We start from the raw sequence: 22,147 nt of genomic DNA, 5'->3' as shown, positions 1-22,147 counted from the left end.
TGGTGTTATTGTTGTTCATGTCTTGCCTAAGCAGCTACATTGTTGAGATTTCATGAGTGTAGCTCTCCTGCCATATCTAGACGACATGTCTAGTCTTGTCTTCAACTATTAAATCCTTTCATCTCCTCTTCGTCGAGGGTATAGTGGTTGTTGTATGGACACATCAATGGCAGTTGGACACCCCATAGTAGGTGTTCTCTGCATTTTGTCTGGTAGTATTCTGTAATGGTCTTCACCTGCTGTGAAATGAAGCCTCTTTGGTGAGGAATAAAAACCGCACTTACCTGTGGGTGTTAGGATAAGTGTTTAGAATGTAGTTAGGAGTTAAGCTGGTTTAGGAAAAGTGGCTTCAGTTGACTCTCCTCTAGGATCTGTGACCTCGCTATGCTTGTGTTCTTGGCTAGGTTGACAGTACCCTATGATTTATGATTTATTATATGATTTCCCTCCTGTTGAATAGGACTTCAGTCCAACTAGATAGCTGTTGGTTACCACTAAGATGTAAATGCCACTATTGCACCTTTAGGGCTGTCTTGCCTGCTGATTGGTGTTGTGGTTCACAGGCATCACCACCTGTGGTGGTAGGTAGGACTATTGCAAGAGTTTCCTTCCGTGATAGCTAGCACTCTGTCTCTTATTTTACTATTACAAATAATATTTCATCGGATTAACCTGCAAATCTTTGATTTCATATCTAGTGATTAGGAGTTAATATTTGCCGGCTTAAACGAACAGCTATTAACAGCAGCGTTGATGCTCTCAGGAGGGATTTTCAGATGTGCACTGCAGAAAAGGCCAACCCATGTGTGAACTTAGCAGTGGTCTCAGACTGTAACATGTATTTAGTTATTTCTCTACATTTTTTTTGCATTTGAGATAATAATTGTATAATTATCTTAACTGATCTACCTTCATCATTGATAGCATTGAAAAGTTTTTCTGAGATTTGCCAGCTGTGTTTCTTTTTTTGTTTGATTTGAATGTGTTTTCCTTTGGCATGCTCCTCTCAGAGTACACCCCTTCCTTCATTTGTTCTGTTTAATCGATGGTGAGAACCCAGCTCTGGTGCCGTGTATTTGCTGTGATTAACTTCCCAGTCATTTCTCATTAGCCCACCAGAGTGCTAAACAAATACTGTACTCTGTTGAAGAGTCAGGGGCTACTGTCAATTTCGGTCTCACTCACCCCTGCTGTGAAAGCCATAGCATGTATGTCCCCTAAATGACAAGGCTGGGATGCAGAAACGGCAAACAGCTTCATACAGTTGTTAAATATGTCAGCCTAGCAGACCTAATCAGTAAAGGCAATGGGATGCTGCTTCTGTGGGGTTCTTAGATACGAGGCTAGCCACCGTGTCCACGTGCAACATGAGTGTGAACTTAACGACTGGATACTCATAGTCCTAGCAATCGTCATCCCTACGGAAGGTGTGCTGGTGGCCTCAAGACCTGGAAAGCCTAAATGATTATTACCAGTGTCAGTTTTATAGCTTGTCATTACAAAGAGCAGCCATCACTTAACCTAGTGATGTCAGTGTACATCCAAATACTCCATGTTTGTCTTTTCTTAGTCTGAATTGGACACTGCTGGTGGTAGTTACCTATTGTGGTATTGTTGTTTGTAGTGTGACCACAAAGCCGAGAAGAAGACAGAAAGTGCACTCTAGGCTCCCTGTGCACTCTGAGAGCTTATAAAGCTTTGCTGTGATCATAAGCTATACTAAATCTTTTGGAAGATTTGCTGGAGTACATAGGTGCCATTTCCCGATAGGCTAGTTCTGATCTTCTTTCTCGGATCCTGTAGGTTTGTGACACATATATTGCATAAATTATATATTATACAGATTTAGTTATATACATACTTTGTACGCGTACCTGCGTTTTTCCTAGTAAGCATCACTTCAAGAAATTCCATATTATCAGTTAATACTTCTTTTCAGTCTTTAGGACACAACATCTGTCCTCGGTCATCATAGCTCGCTTTGGCGTCGTGGGAGCTGATTTCTCCTGACGGTTTCTGAGCTTTTCACTTTGCTTGTATTTGGTTTGGGATTTATCATCTTTCTTGCCTTTCTCATACAGTCTCGAATAAACCAGTCACCAGAAATAATGTCGTTAGGATCAGATGAACATATGGGCTTGGAGATGGCGCTCAGTGTGGTGACACAGCTTTCTGAGTTCTTTGTCACTTTTCTCTTCCCACAGGCCTGGTGTGCATAGCAGCAGGGGTTACAGGCTAGAATCCTTGGCAACCTTTGAGCTCGTTCCGCATACTGTCGCAGAAAAACAGACAATTTGTGATGCCGTCTTAGCTTGTGTGCTTTTAAGCCTGTTTTATAAGTCTTTCAATCAAGCCGAGCATTGTGGACCACATTTGAGATACATGGTGTGGAAATAGGAGCCAGCCAGCTCCCTACCAGTCACTTACTCTCTTACTTTGCTAAGGACCTTACACCATTCCTTGACTGTCTCAGAAGGAAACTCATAGATTTCTTTTATTCATTTTCCTTTTATGAAAATATTGTGAGAGTCTAGTTAATTTATCTCATAGTGTGTATTCATTCAGTTAATACATAAAAATGCTCTGTGAGTTTTGTAAATAGTGGTTTGTCAGCTACCAGGATCATTGTCCTTATTTTATTTATTGATTCTATTCTTTGAGATAATATCTTCCTATGTAGTCAAGGTTGGCCGTGAAGTCTTGATTGTCTAGCTGTAGCCTTTGGGATCCTGGGATGGGATCCCAGGCGTGGGTTCTCAAAGCCTGACTCTTTCTTATACACTTGTTACATCAGAAAGTGTTGGAGGCCTCAGTTTGTACTTCACACTCTGGTGGGGACTGGGAAGGTAGAAAGCATCCTGGTTACTGAAAGGGCTTGACATACATTTTCTGAGGAAGATCCTCCAGTTGCTTCAAAGTGTGGTGCAGGTAGTGGAGATGCTTTGCAAGGTAGACGCTTACTACAGAGAGCTCTCATGGGGTAGAACTTTGAACGATTCAGTCTTCTACAGAGCTTCTTTGAGAGTCATAGGGCGTGACTGCCATTTGTTGGAGGTCTTGTTCCTGTTAGGTATCTGACGTGTCAGGCACGGAGGGACATGAGCTTGTTCTGTGTTCACACCACTGATTTTTAAGTAGACCACTCAGTTGGCTTTCTGAAAAATATGTGACAACTGTCTTGGAAAACAGATGCTGAAGAAGCAAGAGCAGCATGTCTCTACAGAGTTAGGCTGTGCTAGAAAGTAAGCAATGTTCAGCATAGCTTAAGAGATAGGAGATTTGCCTTTCATGATTGGAAAAATGAACATGTTTCTTTAGGCCGCCTTTGAGCCAAACAGTGTAATTTCATCGGCAAAGTGCATCCAGTTGAACAAGCTACTTTGGCTGATAGTTACTGCTTGGAAGTCTGAAATGTTCTAAAGTGGCCACCACTGTGAGCCATCAGTGTCCTGATGCCCCATAGTTCCTCGACCTTGGTGAGAAGCAGTCATTTATTTGTCTCTGCTTTGTATATGGCATCTCCACTGACGTGGCTTGTGCCCAAATGTCATTTCTGACTCTCACTGGGGGGTAGGGTCAAAAGGCTCTTGACATCCAGCTTCCAGAGCTTTCTGCTGAGCTCTGCAGGAAGAGCCACATGCTGTTAAGGGTGCTCAGAAAATAATTGAGATGTGTCCACGGGGAATTCAAATCCAGACTGTTTGGAGGCCACTTTAGAGCTTGTAGAAGGACTTTAGTCCAAATGTAAGGATTTGAGTTGGGCAAGAGACAAATCTACGTCAAGGGCGGTTCCTGCTGTGTTGGTCGTTGGTAAACATTTCTGTACCTACCAGCAGCGTCAGGTCCATTGTAGTGTTAGCTACCACCTTACCTACACTGTGCTTTTTGGAGCCTAGATGCTTTCTTCACAGTATCCCAGGCGTGGCAGCAATAGTGTTCCTGGCTTCCATTTTGTGAAGCCGAGAAGGGAACAGGTGAAATGAAGCCTCCTCCTTCCTTTGCAGTAGCTTGCCATTTAATAGCTGGAGACAGTGAATGGGTTCATCGAGGGAAGTCACACATTTCTATAAGAATTTTTGGTGATTAATTTATTTAAATAAAGCATTCTAGGAAGCCAGCCACAGATACATGTTGGCAAGCCAGGCTTCTCTGCAATCTGATGCTTCTGGGGTGGGATCTGGGACCTTTCCATGTTTCTACATGTTGACCCTTTTTTGGGGGATGAATGGTCTGTCCCAGGGACATAGCTTTAATTTTAACTGTTTTTTAAAGGCAATAATGTCCTTGGAAAGCAATATGAATTTTCAAGGGGCTAGAGTTACCATAATGAACCACTTTGATATGCAAACAATGAATTGTAACATATTTAGCTTTTTATAAAGGGTAAGGACAGGGAAGGAATTGCAGAAATGAACCACGGAAAGTGAATGACTTGTTCTCGGGCTGAAGCTGCTCGGATACAAGGACAAGGGCTCATGGGAAACCCATCTCACAAGTGTGGTTAGCCCCGTGGCCTGATGAGTGATTCCCAATGCAGCTCTCCAGTTTATTACTCCTTTATGTTATCAATGCTTTGTTCTACTAAGGACTGTGTGTGTGTGATAAAGCTAAGTGTGCACTTTACAACCGTCGTATGCTTTGTGTGCTTGTATGTTTTTTACATTTTCATAAGTTTTCTAGTATCATTTGAAATGAATGAGCACTTGCATTGTAAATTGCCCTTTAAATTTGACGATGTCAGTGAAAGTTGAATTGTAAAAGTATTAGTAAGTTTCTAGCACAACGTATGTCCTGTAGGATTTCCTTAAAACAAAACAAAACAAAACAAAACAAAACAAAACAAAACAAAACAAAACCATGAGTTTATGTTGCCTTCCCAAGTAGATTTTAATTGAACACTAGTGCTGTTCAGAAGTGTATGGCCTGCAAAACCTACTACAGCATGGTGCACACAGTAGGTGCTTAACAAATACTAATCTGGTTTACCACAACAACCATCTATAATTTTTCCCTAGTCCTCAATTTCCCCCCTTTTGTATAAAAAAATACTTTGAAATAAAGTGAGGACTATTTATTCTCATTAAAGTACTAGAACTATTTATAACAATGGCTTTTATTATTCTAGAAAGCATTAGCTTTTCTTGTTTGCTTGATAAAGTGTTATTTACCTGGAACTAAAAGCCTGGGATTCTATCATAGTCCAAGAATTTGTGTTTAGTGGAGAACGTAATTAGGGGAAATACTTAAGTGATTGTTGGTTGGTACAGTGTTCTCTTAGTTCTTAAGCAATCCACGTCTTGCTGAAAAAAAAATTTTTTTTTCCTCCCTTCTCTCTGGCTGCTGCCCCAGGTCCGTTATTTTGCAAGAGTCTCTGGTGTCCACGACTTTGAGTCTGACAGAGAGTCAATCAGCCTTGAGTGTGAAGCAAGAGTGGTCTCAGAGCTACAGGGCTTTCCCTTCACTTTCATCCAGCCACAGTTCCCAGAATGGCACGGACCTAGGGGACCTTCTTAGCTTGCCTCCAGGCACGCCAGTGTCTGGCAACAGCGTCTCCAACTCGTTGCCACCCTACCTTTTCGGCATGGAAAATAGCCACTCTCCTTACCCTAGCCCTCGGCACTCAGCAACCAGGGCCCACTCCACCCGCTCTAAGAAGAGAGCATTGTCCTTGTCGCCACTGTCAGATGGCATCGGGATCGACTTCAACACTATCATCCGTACTTCACCCACATCCTTGGTCGCCTACATCAACGGACCAAGAGCCTCCCCAGCCAACCTGTCCCCACAGTCAGAGGTCTATGGGCATTTCCTGGGTGTTCGTGGCAGCTGCATCCCCCAGTCTTGTGCAGTGGCCAGCGGGCAGAAAGGCATATTGGTTGCCAGTGGAGGGCATACGCTGCCGGGCTATGGAGAGGACGGTACACTGGAGTATGAACGCATGCAGCAGCTTGAGCATGGTGGCCTGCAACCCGGACCTGTAAACAACATGGTGTTGCAGCCTGGCCTACCGGGCCAGGATGGCCAGACAGCCAACATGCTCAAAACAGAGCGCCTGGAGGAGTTCCCCGCCAGTGCCTTGGACCTGCCCTCTGCTCTGCCTCTCCCTCTTCCTCCGCCTCAGGGTCCCCCACCCCCATACCATGCCCATCCACACCTTCATCACCCAGAGCTCCTGCCTCACACCCAATCGCTGTCCCTGGCCCAGACTGGCCTGGAAGAGGATGGGGAGATGGAAGACTCAGGGGGGAAGCACTGCTGCCGTTGGATAGACTGCAGTGCCCTTTATGACCAGCAGGAGGAACTGGTGAGGCACATCGAGAAGGTCCACATAGACCAACGCAAGGGGGAAGACTTCACGTGCTTCTGGACTGGCTGCCCTAGAAGATACAAGCCTTTCAACGCACGGTATAAACTGCTGATCCACATGAGGGTCCACTCTGGGGAGAAGCCCAACAAGTGTACGGTGAGTTGGAGTTTCCGAGGTCCTGGGCCACCTCTCTGGAAGGTCCAGCTTACTGTCATGCATGCATTTTATCAAACAGGACAGAAAAGGCAGGTAAGAGTTTCTATTTCTGTGGGACTTGGATGTGTGATGGTCAAGGTACCTATTAGGTTTCTCTCCTCTTCCTCTAACTGGTGCAAGGGGAAGGATTCTTTGATAGCTGGTGACTGCTGGTTTCTCTCCAGTTCTAGCTCGGTTCCCATGCCCCAGAAGTAGTGGAGGCCAGTCTGCTTTAGTTTGGGATTGTGAGAATGACACAGACGTGGTGTTCTCTTAACTGCATGGCTGTTCAAGTGGAGGGGACCATTCACTGAGCCACAAGCAAGCTTTTGCTCTTTCCAAAGTAAATGTTCAGGTTTGTGTTTGTTTGTTTGTTTGTTTGTTTTTTCCTTTGAAAATTTAGGTGAGTCTTGGGGTCTGGGAGATTGACATTTAAGAATGGAATTCTCCACTTAGGAACTTGACTATTGAGATTGGTGTGGCATACACCTTCATGCTAGCACGTTGTACCTTCTAGGGTTGGAAACTCATTAAGGATTTATAGTCAGGAAGGAAACACCACGGGGACACCACAGGAACAGGGCCTCATGGGATCTTGCTAATATCAAGGAAAAGCAGAAGGCATAGGCTGCGACAATTGTGTGCCTTTGGTGCTTGAAGCAAATGGGTCTGCTGTCTCTCCTGCCTTCGTCTTTCCCAACACAGGTCCTAGAACTCTGATTCTGTTTCTTGGCAGATCTGACTGTTTTTGAACAATAAAATTCTTCAATGCATTCACTACACTTTCACACCTCGCAGAAACCCTCAGGGCTTACAGGCAGGACTTCATCCCCAGGATCACAGAGATAGCTTTGCACAGTCTGAGAGGGCTCACTGAACTCTTGAAATAAAAAGAGAGAGGAACATAAGTTTTCTATTAGTCTAGGTGGACTGTGTTGGTATTCTGTCTAAACTCCACCTCCAGAGTTCCTGGCAACAGCCAGGTATACTACTCCCACAGTTACCTGACAATGGCCAGGTAGGCTTGGCCCACTATAAAAGGGGCTGCTTGGCCCCTCCTCTTTCTCTAATGCTCTTGCCTCTCTCTTGCCTCTTGCCTCTTGCCTCTTGCCTCTTGCCTCTTGCCCCCTTGATCCCATTCCCTTCCTCCCTCTCTCCACGTGGTCATGGCCGGCCTCCACTTCTCTACTCTCTTCGTCTCTCTGCCTGTCTCTGCCTCTACCACCCTCTTAACACCTCTCCCATGCCCTAAATAAACTCTATTCTATACTATACCAGTGTGTGTCCGGTCCCTCAGGGGAAGGGATGCCTTGGCATGGGCCTGCCTGGGCACGCCCTTCCCCCACACTCCACCAGAACATATTCTTATAGCTCTTTCTCTTTTTATGATCACAACAGACAGGGATAGTTATTCAGAGTTAGAACTGAGAATTCTGAGTGCTCCCTCAGAATGGAGAGCTCTAGAGTGCAGCGATAAACAGAAGACTATAAATGAGGTTGGAAAGGAACGGGCTCGACTGTGATCCTCCCAGCCATTGCCATCTCTATAGTAGGCTATGATACAAGGCGTGTGGACTGTGTTGATAATTGACTGTAGACCGGCCACAGAGTGATTCGTGCGGAAGCATGCCGTGCCGGCAAGAGCTGGGGTGCAGGAGGTAGAAAGAAGCACTTTGACCATGGAGTAGGTGTTTCCGAGAGAGCCGTGAGGCTTTCTGGTGGAAAGAAATTGCACTTCTTGTCATCGCGTTATTCCTGTGTTGTGATTTTTTTTTTCTCCTAAGGAAAACTGAAGCTGATGCATTGTGAGAGTGCCAGGTTCTCTGAGTGAAAAGAATAATTACATTGCAGGAGGCCAGGCCGTACTCTTGTCAGTAGAGTTCTGTGTTGAAAATTCCAGAATGAGACAAGTCGTGGACGGCAGTTCCACTTACTCTGTTTGGAACACAGGAGACTGTTGCAAGTAGGAGAAACACCCAGTCTCTGAAGGAAAACAGTCTAACCTTGTAGTTCTCACTAACCCTGGCTGAAAACAGTTCACTGAATTTGCCTTTAATGAAACAAACATTAAAGTTAGAATTATATTAAAAAGACTTTTTTTTTTACATTGCAAAATTAATTTTTATGCAAAAGGATTTCCCTATTTTTCACCTCTGGTCCCAGAGTTTTCAAAGACATTTAGCTCTGCACAGTTGACTTTTGCTAAAGTGCACAATAAATATTAAAAATAGAAATAGTCCAGGGAGAGACGAGGTGAGCAGTGAGTACTCGCAGGCCTGCGCTGCTTTCACTGTGCCATTCGGGATGGGCAGATGGGGTAACGGTGCGCTCCTAATCTGCCCTCTCTTCATTCATAGGTGGAACATTTCCGAAACTTGCACGTAAGGCTTATCCAATAGCACAGCGAAACTAGAATCGCAAACCACTCACACGCCACGTGCAAATCCCTTTAGACGAAGCAAAGGGTCGTAGGGGTACTGACGCTAAGATTCTACCATTGGGAGTTTATGTTTTTAGCAGGAAGATAGCCATTTTTATATTTACATACAAATCGTGAAGTTACGTGTCATGTGCTTGATCTGCGAGCCTGGGGACCACTGGCATCTCTCTGTGGAGGCTTGGCGGGTGTCTCAAATTGTAATATGTGGACAAGGGGACATTGTACTTGAAGGGGGATGGACATCTGCAGTGCACATCCTCCTGCCTTTTGCAAAGGGAATCTTTACAATCCCCCGGGATCCCCGTACACAGAACTTCAACAGGGAAGTGTTTAATTGCATTGAAACCTGAAGGTAGCTTACTCAAAGGTAGACCTGTGCCAGGTAAAATGACCACGTTATTTCAGAGACGTGATCTTCGGTTTTTGTGGTGGCTACAAAACCTAGGTGTAGTTTGAATGTTAAGTCCTTTTTTTTTTTTAATGTATGTCTAATTTCTATTTCTTGTCTCTGGATGACACTCAGGCTTAGTCATCGTTCTCACCTATGGGGATTATTTAACCAAGAAATGGAATGGTGACCGATAAGTTTGGTGACCATGACTACAAACAACACAGAGAGCTTCTGGAAATTATGGTAAAAATGAGGGTGTGTCAGGGCCAAGGCCTGCTTTACTGTAAGAGGCTACTGTGGGATCCTCCCCACATGCCAAGTTACCTTTGCTCCATGAACGAATGCATTTTATCAATCATTGCTAACACCGCGGGGCTGCAGACTAGCCTGGAACCTGGGTACGGAGCACAGCCAGGGAAGATTCTGAGTTCATGATTTGGTTCTGTTATGGGAAGAAAAGGATGGGTCCTGTTCTCATCCAAACAGCCCCACCTTTCACCAGATTGCATTCTGACTGCCTCTATGGAAAGACAAACTAACTTCTGTCCTTAAAGTCCTGGTTACGTGGAATGGACAGTTCTAGACAGTGGCAAGGTTTTGGAAAGCGAAAGCCTCAATAGGTGGAGAGGCAGATCTCAAATGAGTCAGAACCCCAAATGTAGCAAGGCTGTATTTTAAAGTACCCATGTCCATTCATTCATTGTTAACTAAAGTGGTTTCTAGGTACCCACCATCTATTTCTACCTTGCTTTCAGAGAATCTCTATCCTTGGTAATTCTTGAGTTGTTGACTGTTGCACATTCCTAAGAGTCACTAAGCCAAGTTGTGTTAAGTCTTTCTGAGACGATGAAGTGCCTGGTTTTCTTTTCTTTTCTTTTCTTTTCTTTTCTTTTCTTTTCTTTTCTTTTCTTTCCTTTCCTTTCCTTTCCTTTCCTTTCCTTTCCTTTCCTTTCCTTTCCTTTCCTTCTCTTCTCTCTTCTCTCTTCTCTCTTCTCTCTTCTCTCTTCTCTCTTCTCTCTTCTCTCTTCTCTCTTCTCTCTTCTCTCTTCTCTCTTCTCTCTTCTCTCTTCTCTCTTCTCCTCTTCTCCTCTTCTCTCTTCTTCTCTCTTCTCTCTTCTCTCTTCTTCTCTCTTCTCTCTTCTTCTCTCTTCTCTCTTCTTCTCTCTTCTCTCTCTTCTCTCTTCTTCTCTCTTCTCTCTTCTCTCTTCTTCTCTCTTCTCTCTTCTTCTCTCTTCTCTCTTCTCTCTTCTTCTCTCTTCTCTCTTCTCTCTTCTCTCTTCTCTCTTCTTCTCTCTTCTTCTCTCTTCTCTCTTCTTCTCTCTTCTCTCTTCTCTCTTCTTCTCTCTTCTCTCTTCTCTCTTCTCTCTTCTCTCTTCTTCTCTCTTCTTCTCTCTTCTCTCTTCTTCTCTCTTCTCTCTTCTCTCTTCTCTCTTCTCTCTTCTCTCTTCTCTCTTCTCTCTTCTCTCTTCTCTCTTCTCTCTTCTCTCTTCTCTCTTCTCTCTTCTCTCTTCTCTCTTCTCTCTTCTCTCTTCTCTCTTCTCTCCTCTCTCCTCTCTCCTCTCTCCTCTCTCCTCTCTCCTCTCTCCTCTCTCCTCTCTCCTCTCTCCTCTCTCCTCTCTCCTCTCTCCTCTCTCCTCTCTCCTCTCTCCTCTCTCCTCTCTCCTCTCTCCTCTCTTCTCCCCTCCCCTACCCTCCCCTTTCCTCCTCTTCTCTTTTTTCTTTTCTTCTTCTTCTTTTTGTTTTTTCGAGACAGGGTTTCTCTGTATAGTCCTGGCTGTCCTGGAACTCACTTCGTAGACCAGGCTGGCCTCGAACTCTGAAATCTGCCTGCCTCTGACTTCCGAGTGCTGGGATTAAAGGCCTGCGCCTACAGCAAGTCTTAGAGATGGAATTTGTCTCTCCTTTTTTTCTCCCCCCAAACCACCTCTGTGTTATGTTCCTAAAGTGTATCAAATCATCAAAGTATACAGACCATTCCTAAAGGCTGGGGTAGTGGAGGTTCCAAAACAATGTGTCCAAGGCTTTTATCCTTAGGAGACAATGTGTCCAAGGCTTTTACCTTTGGAGACAATGTGTCCAAGGCTTTTACCCTTAGGAGGTCTCTTGGCTGTTGAGCTAAAGGGTGGCCAGCCTCAGTAGTGTTTTCTCCTGGAGGGAATTGAAGTGTATTCTGAATAATGGGCGAACCTTGGGCCATGAGTGCCTGTTCTGAGAAGCATCCTGTCCCACGAGCAGGGGTCCAGGTTCCATTTAGGACCAGACCCACCTGGCTTCTTTCCTGCACAATTGAAAGCAGTTGTGCTAGGGGGTAGGGAGTGTTAAGGAGGAATTAGAGGCGATGTGGGTTGCCACTTACAGTTTGCTTATTTTTCCTGGATGAATTTAATCCAATAGCAAAAAAGAATTTTGCAAAACTTTTACCCACCCACAAATTTTCATGAAAATGTCACTGACCAAAGACAGTTTTAAATTTTGTATGAATTGACTCATTTCTCCACAGGCATTTTCTCTGGCAGAATCCAGCGTATTTGCTTTGGCTTGAATATCGGGCAGTTTGCTTTTTAAGTAACATTGGATTATGAGCACAAGAAAATAAATACAGAACTGGGGCCATGTCCCCAGTGTTCTTTAATGGCCTGATGCATGGTCATTGGCCAGCTTTGGCCATAAAAGATATTTTTTGAGGGAAAGTAAGTCCGTTGTAAACTTTTTTCCCCTCCACATCCCTTATTTTGTTAGTTTTGATAAGATTTGGCGTTGATGTGATTACCATAATTATATGACCAGAGAGGACCTTAGGAAAATGTTATTTAACTGTAATTATTATTTAATACATTGAAACCTTTATATAGGCAGCGATGTGTACATCTACATAGTACCAAGTATTGATAACAATACAGAGAATTGTGTGTATGTGTGTTACTTTTTTTCTAGAAAAATAAATTGGTGTTACCATTTTGGAGAGAAATTTGTAAATGCCTAGTAAGTTTGAAAATGTATGTCTCCATGTGTAGGTGTGTCCCTTAGAGACTCCATTCCGTGGCAGCACGGAAACCTGGGACAAGATACATACTGCATATGTGGTTTTATTTATAGAAAAGTGTAATTCACTCTACTTCCACAGACAAGGTAAACAGATTTGCTATGGTTTATTCCTATGTAATACTATGAAAGAGTTTAAGATTAGTGAAATACACTCCACATGGTAAATTTCACAAAATAAAATTGAGTAAAAGGCTACGTGCAAAATGTTGTATAATCCAATTTATGTACATTGGAATCCACAAAAGAAAAGGATTTTCAGATAAACAATTATGTGGTCAAGCAAATCCTATGGGCAGGGGAACCAGTAATCTTAGGGTAGTGGATATTTCTAGAGGGGAAAGAAATATGCAGTAATAGCATGTGCGAATTTGCATGTCTTTCTGAGTCAGGGACTAAAGGATGGGAAAACCTTCATTTCTGCCTAGCTTCCTGATGGGGCTACAGGTGTCACAGGGGCGACTTAGGTATTCTCTTACTACTACTTGAAATGTTTTACAACTTTATAGTTTTATCCCAATACAGTAGGAAATCGATTAGCACACACTCCAATGTTTTTCCACACATACCGTTTTTCAGACGAGAACAGAGCTGAAGAAAATGGATTTTTCCAAGGTTATTGTTCAGCTGTTCCTCACTTAGGGTCCCTGGGGCAGTGTTTCTAACTTTCCTGACATTGACTTACCCGGAGTGCGTTTCAGAGCCTGGCCTCCACTCCAGAGTCTGGGCTACAACAGGTTTGGGTAGAGTTCCAGTAGATGGTTCTAACGTGTAGACATGCCTGAGAACCAGGGCTCTCAAAGCTTCTGAGTTCCGACCTTGAACTCTAGATAGATCAGTCTAACATGTCACTTGAGTTCAAGTGTGGAGAGGCTTTGTTTAGTCCTGAGTATATTCTCATTTACATTATCATCTGATAATGAGCAGGGTAGACTCACGTTTCTTAGAAAAAAAGCACAGAGTCGAGAGATGAAGAAGGTCAGGGTAGCCCAGGTTGGGGCAGTAGCTTTGCAAACTAGTGTCCAGTTATTGTTCTCCACCAGAAGTTAAAGACTGAGATGAGGCCACAGGCATATCACTGTCACCTTCTCACCTTCCTGAGTTAACAGTAATGCTGAGAAATTGGTCCTGTACTTCCCATTTATACAGAGTAGAGCCTTTGCAAATACTCTGATCCCAAACAAAACAAAACAAAGCCCCAATACCTAACTTTAAAACGGCTTTGCTGTTATGGACATTTCTAAAGAGTTGAAGTGTTCAAAAGAGGACTGGATTTTCTTTTCTGTAAAATCTGCCTGATACGATTAAATAAATAAAATTAACATTAATATCCTTTTTGTCTCTTGAGGCTGAAATACCACCAGTAAAACATCTGGTAAAGATCAGAGACGGGAACTTCCAAGTTGTTTCCCACAAGGCACCAGTCTGTCAAGTATCGGGCACAAACTCAATGATTTCAAACAGTACAATCAAATCTCGAGATTTTTTTTTCCAGTGATTTTTACATGAGGGAAGTACGAACATATTTATCTATGTATATACATGTTCAACATAGATGTTACCATAAACTACAAGTCCCTAAGAGGAGGGAACAGTGAAACTACAGAAGTTACCATCAGATGGGGAATTGACCACCGTCTATATGGCGTCTGCCAAATCAGATTTCACATTCCAAGACTGGAAACCTGCCATTTGGTAGTGGTTTAATTTGATTTCTCTGTAGAAAGCATTTAATCCACTTTACCTGAGGAACTAACCTTTCTCGAACTTTGCTCTGAAAATAAATTCATAACAGATCTCAGCAAATGTTTTTGAAGAAAATCATGGTTTAAATTTATTTTCCTGTGATTCTGAGGTAATAAAAATAATAGATAATGAGAGTGTCTCTAAGAGGTTAATATTTGAGGATTCACTTTCATTAAACAAAATCATTAACTACTTGATAGTTAATGTTCCTTTTAGTTCACGTTGATTTTCGGGTTCATCTCTAATTTTATGCCCTGGAATAGCATTTTTAAAATTAGAATTATGCAAATCTTTCCACAAATGATTAGATTACTGGAATATATGTCAAACCTTTTGAGTTTTGTTCATGTATAGTTTCACAAATGTATTTTTTCTTAGCTGTTTTAGACTGCAACAGTGTGGAAAATTCATTTTGCAATTTATTAGAAAGGTCTTTAGTGACCTTTGGAATATTTTTTTAATTAACCTCTTTTTAGAGTGGTGATGTTGACATATTTAAGTCCAGATAGAATTTGATCCTGTAGAATAAAAGAAGGTGTACACACACACACACACACACACACACACACATTTAAAAGGCAGTCTGTTTGGATTTTTTTGGTCTCTCAGAAATCTGTCCTTCAAGTTCTGGACCAAACGACTTGTAAAAAATTTTTTTCTATGTGATTAATAGTTCCTGTAGTAATCACTGAGTCAGCGCTTTTAGACAATCATAGGACAATGGACGTGTTAACCCTGGACAGTGTGTGTGTGTGTCTGGGAAACCCAGGACCAGGACAGGACATGCCTGACTTCACATTTAACTAACTGTGGGCAGTCAGGTAGCCTTTTCCTGTATGAATACTCTGGAGCCTAAATAGCTATCATTAGTCACATAGACTTGGATGAGAAAGTGGAGTGACACCTGTCTGCCTGCCTGCCCTTATCTGATGGCACAGAGTTTATATTTTATTTCCTTGGGTCAGAAACATGCATGTCAGTAGGAAGAACAGCTAATTCTTTAGGAGAATTTTAAGGACATTTTAAAAGATGATGAACTTGAGAAATGACTTAGAAGCTCTAAAATAAGACTGCGCAGTGGGCTGAATAATGGGTCTTGGTCCTATTTCATTGGAATATTGTTGTAGGCCAGGGTATGGAAACCCTGCTTCATGTAGCATCGGTACTGACAATGTGAACTCCAGGACTATTCCTTTTCTTATCTGATCATTGAATGCACAGTATGAAGTATACCATACCCTGGAAGTCAGATAAATACACGAGATATTCTCTTCTAGAATTCACAGTGTAGGGATGACCCACAAGTATATGTCAAATACAAAGCAGGAGGCCGTGAATGAAACGTCCCTTGGCAAGCTGGGAGAGGTTTCCAGCTCTGCATATAGAGACCCGACTGCCTTTTAAAGGGAGGCTGCCATCTTGAAAGGAGAGTCAATCTCCTGTAGAGAAAGAAAGGAGGTCATTTGATTGGAGCTACTACAATGTCCCATTAGAAGAAATGACCCTTCAAAAGTTGCATAGATCTAGATACTGGGTCAGAGTGGAGTGGAAGGATGTAAGGTCCCCCGCCAAAGGACATCTGGTGTCCAATCAGGACATTACTAAAATTTGGACAGTTACAAGCCCAGTTAGTATAAATGGAAATCTAGTTAATAAAAGCCAAACCCGTAGGCACTACCTTCACTGGGGAAGCAGCACTAGTTTGGTGCATGGGAAACGAACCATTGATTGACTCCAGCCATTTCCACTGTCTCTTAGGTTTACAGTTTAATTCTTTACTACAGTGAGCCTATGGGCTGGGTAAATGGCTCAGTTGGCAGAGCACTTTCTAGACAAATTTGAGGGGCTAGTGGAGATCCGAGTACTCATATAAACTCCTGGGTGTGGTGGTGTAGTTCTCTAATCTAGGCACCCAGGGGAAAAGACACAGAGGGATTCCTGCAGCTCGACCTGATGTCTAGATTCAGTGAGCAAGACCCTCTTTTATAAATAAGAGAGAACTGAGGAAGACGTGGTATGTCTAAGCCTGGCCTGTACATGCACACGCACAAATGTGCACAGCACACCACCTTTCTGTGTGTATGTGTACACACACAGTGTATCTGTTGGTGAGACACACATTGTTTTTCCTTGCCGTGTGAGCAGCTGGCGAGCCACCTAAGCGAGGACAAGCCAAAGCTTTCCTGCTGTGGACTTTAAAGATAAACAATTAAAGATCTGGGTAGGCCCAGAGAAGGAGAGCAGGACTGTTTGATCAATTATGTAAAATGATTAACATGTGGACAGAGGCCATGTCCATTATCCTGTGCACGAGTAGCTTTCCTTTAGTTAAATATTTCCTTTAATAATCTGTAAAGAGACTGAAGCACTGTTAAACAAAGCTGGGGCCTGGTGCTCACTGTGCTGAGCGCAGCAGCCTCAGCCTTTTCCAGATACTGCTGAGGTTCATTTTGGGTGGTTTGCCCCCAGCTCACACTGATTAATAGGGAATAGAGCTAAACGCTTAAGATGTTTAGTGGGAAGGAAAAAAAGTCAATCAATTATTCTCGATATGACTCTCTTTTCCTAGTGAGCCTTTCAGGCCCCAGGACTGAGGTTGGCCCCAGCCTTCTGTAGATGTCTTCCTGGGGCTGCACTGGCTGCATTTTCATCCTTGGTTGGGTTACCCAAGGCCAGGCCATTTTCCTATGGCGGGTCGCAGGCATTAGATTGGCAGTGTTTCCTGTGGGTCCTGGATTTTTACTCTTAAATGTAAGGGCAGCTTCTCAGACTTACCATTCAGAACAATTTCTGTGTTTTAGAAGGTTTCATTGATGGCATTTCTCTGGGAACCCAGACTGCTGAGTGTGCCCTCTGGAAGAAGCGCTACTATGCTGAGTTCTCCTTGGCCACGCCCTCTTCAGGCCATTCCCAGTCAGTGTGTAATAAAAGGTTAGATGATACTAACAAGACTGGAGTTTGAGGGAAGTTATGGAGAAGGGGAAATGGAGGACTCCGCTGTATAAAAACATCGAAAGTAGGAGTGTGTTCCCAATTTCATGCAGGGTGGCTCCTTCTGAGGGAGGCTCTGAGCCATTTTGAGGCCCTCCTAACTGGCCCTGTGTTTGCCCTCTGCACAAAGTAGGGGCTTACTTCAGGGAATCATGGCAAGATACATCCATGCATAGAACAGCCAGTGTCTGAGAAAAGTTTCAGAGTGTTGGCCTTCCCAGAGGGAACTGAGTTTTGACAAGGAAGGAAGGACACACTAAACCTCTCCCTTCAACCTAAAATTCCTCCAGGGAAATGGAGGGGAAAGAAAATGATTTTGCTGTGAACTGTTAGGTTAATTTAATCCTCACAGCACTCCTTAAAAATAACCGGTGGGTCTTGAGACTCGGAATATGTTCTTCTACTACATACCCATTCACTGTGTACACTAGGTCCTGCCATAGTTCAATAATTAATATGTAACAGACCTTAACACACACAGACATACACACACACCATACCCCACATGAAATTTAGCTGCTCAATACATTGAGGTTCATTGCTCTGTTATTTCTACTTGTGTAAGATACTTAGCATTTTCCAGAATAAAGTATTAAAAATAAGTAAACTATTTTGACCTAACTTTTGGAATGAAGAGCGTGTTCTCTTCCCCTTCCACACGACAGCAGCACCTTGCTTTTTGCTGGGTAAGCTATGAGAGAGAGTTGGCCAGTTTCCCAGTGTTTCTGACAGTTTCTGAAATCACCTTGTTCAAGAATGAGGTGAGGGCTGGGTGTGGTGATGTACATCTGCAATCCTAGTACTTCCAAGGCTTCTGCAGGAGCTTGGGGAGTTTGAGGCCAGCTTGGGATAGGTAATGGGGGAGGACAGGGGACAGGAGAGGTGTGCATCGCCCTTAGGCAGTGATCTGAAAAGGCAACAGATAAGAGCGGGGAGTATTGTAAAAGATGTTGAGATGATTGCACACGGTCGCGGACAGTTTTGGATCTCTGGCTTGGTATAATAAAAGTTTATTTATTTTCCAGGTTGTAATACAGCATTTTTGCAGTTGTGCAGTAACTCAGGATCCTTCAGTATGGGTGTGGCAACCTGAGCCCACTATGAAGGAGATCCTAATGATTATTACAGAGTGATGCGTTTCTTCCTTCGTATCATTGGGCAGGACTCAGGCACGTGGTGTATAACAAACAACTGCAAGGGAGGCTGGGAGTGTGGTCTCCCCGTGGACTCAGGAGAAAACTTGGGAGGTATCAGTTTTTGGAGCCAAAATCGCCCCTCATTTCCTCTCCCTGTGCAGGTCTTTTCTGACCTCTTGAGGAGAAGGGGCACTTCCGTCAGTTTACTCTGAGTTTCCTGTGAGGGTGCTGACCACATCTCATCACACTGGTTGGTTGGTTGGTTGGTTGGTTTTTAAGGGAATATTCCTTTTAATCAGTGCTAGCCTTGAAAGTTTGCTTTTCAGTTTGCTAAGTCTTTCCCAGGCCATCCGTCTTTCCCCCTCATTTTTGCTTTCCAAAGATTCCATTGGCATCTGATCACCACCGCTGGGAAACTCTCCTTATCTCATATGGATTACTCAGTTTCCCCCCCACCTTATCCTAATTACATGTTCTGGGTGCATGATTTGCGGTTGATCATCATCTTCTAACCCCTGAGGCTGTGTGGTGTTTTCCTGTCCCACAGGCTCTTGCCCTGAGGAATATCCTGTCATTATCGAGGGCAATGTCACAGATGAATCACCAAGACATTCACTATGGAGCAAAGAAATTTGGGTGTTACAGCTACTTCGCCAAGGGCCCTGAAACACAGCATTTCCCAGCTGTTCATAAAGTAGCCTGTTTGATACACACACTGTGGTCCTAAATGTTCTTATGTTCTCTGAACGCTTGCTTTCAGTCATGAACTGGCACGTACTCAAGGAAAGAATGTCAGTGAACCTCTATGGGCAATTTTGGTACATTTCCACCATTACATTCAAACAAAACGAAATTGCCTGACTCTTTATAATATGTCCTTTAGTGTGTTTAAACTTGCAGAATTATCCCTACAGATGACAAATTGTAAACAGCATGCAAAAACCACAGCCCTGGTTCAAGGCCTATCTCAGTGTTCCACCGACATTCACCCTTCTTAGAAATGTTTAAAGTGTTTTAGGAAAATGGAGCTAGGCAAACAGGCTTATCGGCAATAAAAAAAAAATCATTGATTCTAATTAAGAGGCGTCACATATGCAGAAACAAAGCTGCTTTTGTGTGATAGAAAGCCGACCTGCTCTCTCAGATGCATGGAGTGCTTTCCAGTGGCTTTAGATAATCATGCTGACAAAGTTTCAGGGCCCTGACCTTTTGGCCCATCTCAAGTGATTCAGCTGTACTTGTCGAAACTTGTCTAAGGTGTTAGTGGGAGGTGTGCTGGATACAATTGTTGTAAAAGCACAGTAGTGGCAAAGCAAGCTCTTGTTTCTGAAAGCCTGGAACTGCATCTTGAACAGAGGTGGGAAGCTCTGGCGTTCATGGGGGCAAAGTCCGAGTGTATTGAAGCTGTTTCCTCCTGGTAACTAGCATTTCCTACAGCAATACATACCCTAGTGTACTCACCCACTGCTGGTGAGGACTCCAACGTCTCCGGCTGTCTGGGTCAGCCTGATCCTGTCCCATTGTGTGTTCCTGGAAGGTTGCATTTAGATTGTGACCCTGATTTTATGCTGTGTCCACAGAATGGGGTCTTTATGACGGAACCAGTCAAGGAAGGCACTGTACACTCTGAGCAAATAATGGAGAAATCACTCTAATTGCTTACTCGATTGAGGTGTTAAATCAAAATCAACAACTGTGCCACCCGCAACTTTCCTTGAATTCAGAACTTAAGAAAAAAAATGAATTTCTAGACCATAGGGTCAAGAGCATAGATCTTGGTGAATCAATGGGCAATTTAGTTCTGAATTAAGAGTACATATCGACCATTTGTACTGCCAATGATTTATTTTCAAAGAGTTCCATAGAAGGCATTTCTAGTTGCCTGATTGTATATTTCCTCCAAAGATTGCCTTGCTAATTACCATCAGTGAGTAATAGGGATTGCCAAAAAAATAAAATAAAAATAAAAATAAAAAAAATTATTGTATCCCAAAGGAATGGTACTGCCAAGTGTCTTGATGGGCTCCTGCTATACTTAACAAACAGCTGTGCCTGGGAGTGAAATTCTGAAGTTGGATTGTCTCTTAACTGCAATTAGAATAGGCTTAATTGAGGGTGTCTGCAGTGGAGTCCAGTTTCAAACTCTTATATACAGAATTCATGCCTTTCTTACGCAGAACAAAGTATTCTACTGACCACCACTAAATCACATTGTTTTGTTTTCTCCTTCCCTTCTACAAAATCGAGTGTGATCCACAATTTGGAAGCAGAAAGGAAACACAAAGAAAACTGTGATGATGTGAAAGAAAGCAAAGAGTGCTTGTATAATTGCTTCACTTAAGTATCTTAAATATTTAAATATCTGGTTTACGCAATGGCGAGTTGTTCATCTAATTATAGGTATGCATGCCCTCTGTGGTCTCAGAAAGTGACCCTTAGATGCAAGACAGAATAAAGACTCTACTCATTGCCTGCTTCACTCATGCGTGGAGCAAGCGTTGCTGCCAGTCACTCACTGAGCAGCGGGGATAGAATAGGCAGAATGGAGCCAACCACAAATTCTCTGTCTTCTTTGAACTCACACTGTGAAGAGCAAGGAAGTGAGCAACATAGATATAAAGAGAACACAATTTCACTTTGAAGTGAGGGATTTCGGCCTGTGTGTTGTAGATACATGAAGGAGTGGCTTGAAAAGATTCAACAAAGGAAAGAGAAGATGGAATTAGGGGAACTCTGAGGACCAAGTCTGGTCCTTTAGGGTCTTGTAGAGCCCAGTAAGGATGGCTTTGAGTGGAAGAACGATAGGATCTGATTTGTACTGGAATCCTTGAGTGCTCTGTAGAGAGTCTATTGGGAACAAAGGAGTCAAAGTGGGGGTTCAAACCTTCAGGAGTGGGGTTATAGCTGTAGCCTTCTGTCTGATTGTCTTACTTATGTCTAATAGTAGAAATTGAGAGACATCTGAACACATGGCTAGATATGACAGCATTTTCCAAAGGTTGGCTATGGGCTGTGTGAGGTGAAAATATCAGAGGTAACTCTCAGCTTTAGCTATGTGTCTGGAAGCCTGGACATTGCCTTTAACTGACATAGAGACGGTTCTAATAGAGTTGTGAAGGACACACTTGGGTTTGGACTTGTTAAGGAGACCGTTAGATGGTGAGTCTGGGCATCAGTAACATCTTGGCTAGTGTGATGTGGGAGTCACCTGTGTGTCGTTAGCATTTAAAATTAGGAGATTGCCTGAACTAATTTTTAGGGAATTAAGAGGCAGAATGATAAAAAATTTGTCTCTGTTCTGCTTTCCGTAGCAGTCTCTGAGAGAGCGAGGGGTCAGGGGAGAAGGCAGTTCAGTTCCACACACCCTGCAGCTGCTTTCCCCAGGACTGTTGCGTTCCCTCACCCCACCTCGTCTCCGAGTGCATCTAGGAGAGTTTTGAGGGGTGAATGAGGGCAGAAGAGTTTGGAATGAAGAGGGTATTCTAAGTTCGTCTCCCACGGGGATACCTACCTGTCTTTGTGCTTCTCGACTACGAGGCCCACAAAGCAAGGGCGAATATGCTAAGAAAGAAATTCATCATGGTTACCAGCTCTTGGAATTGGAGGGTGTATGGCAAAGGATCCAGAATCGTATGTGCTGAGGGCATTTTAAACAGCTTGGTTTTTTTATCTTCCCGCAAGTCAAATCCCAGGATGGTGCATTTTAATAAATTAATCTTGGTGAATTTTATGCTGTCATGTTCTAGAATGGGTTTTCTCTGACTAGCCTTCCAGGGGGCATTGCTGATGAGGGCCCATGTAGGACCATCTGACACACTATTATCAGGGTTACAGTCTATTTAGGAAGGGCTTTCGTGTTGCCTTTCACAGAGAAGCCCTGTGGACCTGAGGAAATTATG

General features: G+C 43.3%; 1 protein-coding gene across 6 annotated transcripts in view; it reads left to right on the top strand.

Annotated features, from left to right (window-relative positions):
- Glis3 (GLIS family zinc finger 3) overlaps positions 1-22,147 on the top strand; it is a 421,415-nt gene that overhangs the window by 142,930 nt on the left and 256,338 nt on the right. For 5 of the 6 annotated variants that reach the window (NM_001305671.1, NM_175459.6, XM_006526984.4 and 2 more), the window contains one exon: positions 5,350-6,463. In NM_001305671.1, the coding sequence (NP_001292600.1) occupies positions 5,582-6,463 (882 nt within the window). In that variant the 5' untranslated portion in view covers positions 5,350-5,581. Of the gene's footprint in view, positions 1-5,349; positions 6,464-6,687; positions 10,255-22,147 lie in introns of those variants that run through there. The other variant, XM_006526988.4, reaches the window with a different exon arrangement.

This window comes from Mus musculus, chromosome 19 (genome assembly GCF_000001635.26).
Source record: "Mus musculus strain C57BL/6J chromosome 19, GRCm38.p6 C57BL/6J".
NCBI lineage: Eukaryota > Metazoa > Chordata > Mammalia > Rodentia > Muridae > Mus > Mus musculus.
The sequence above is the reverse complement of the archived record's forward strand: the minus strand, read 5'-3'. Positions and strand labels throughout refer to the sequence as shown.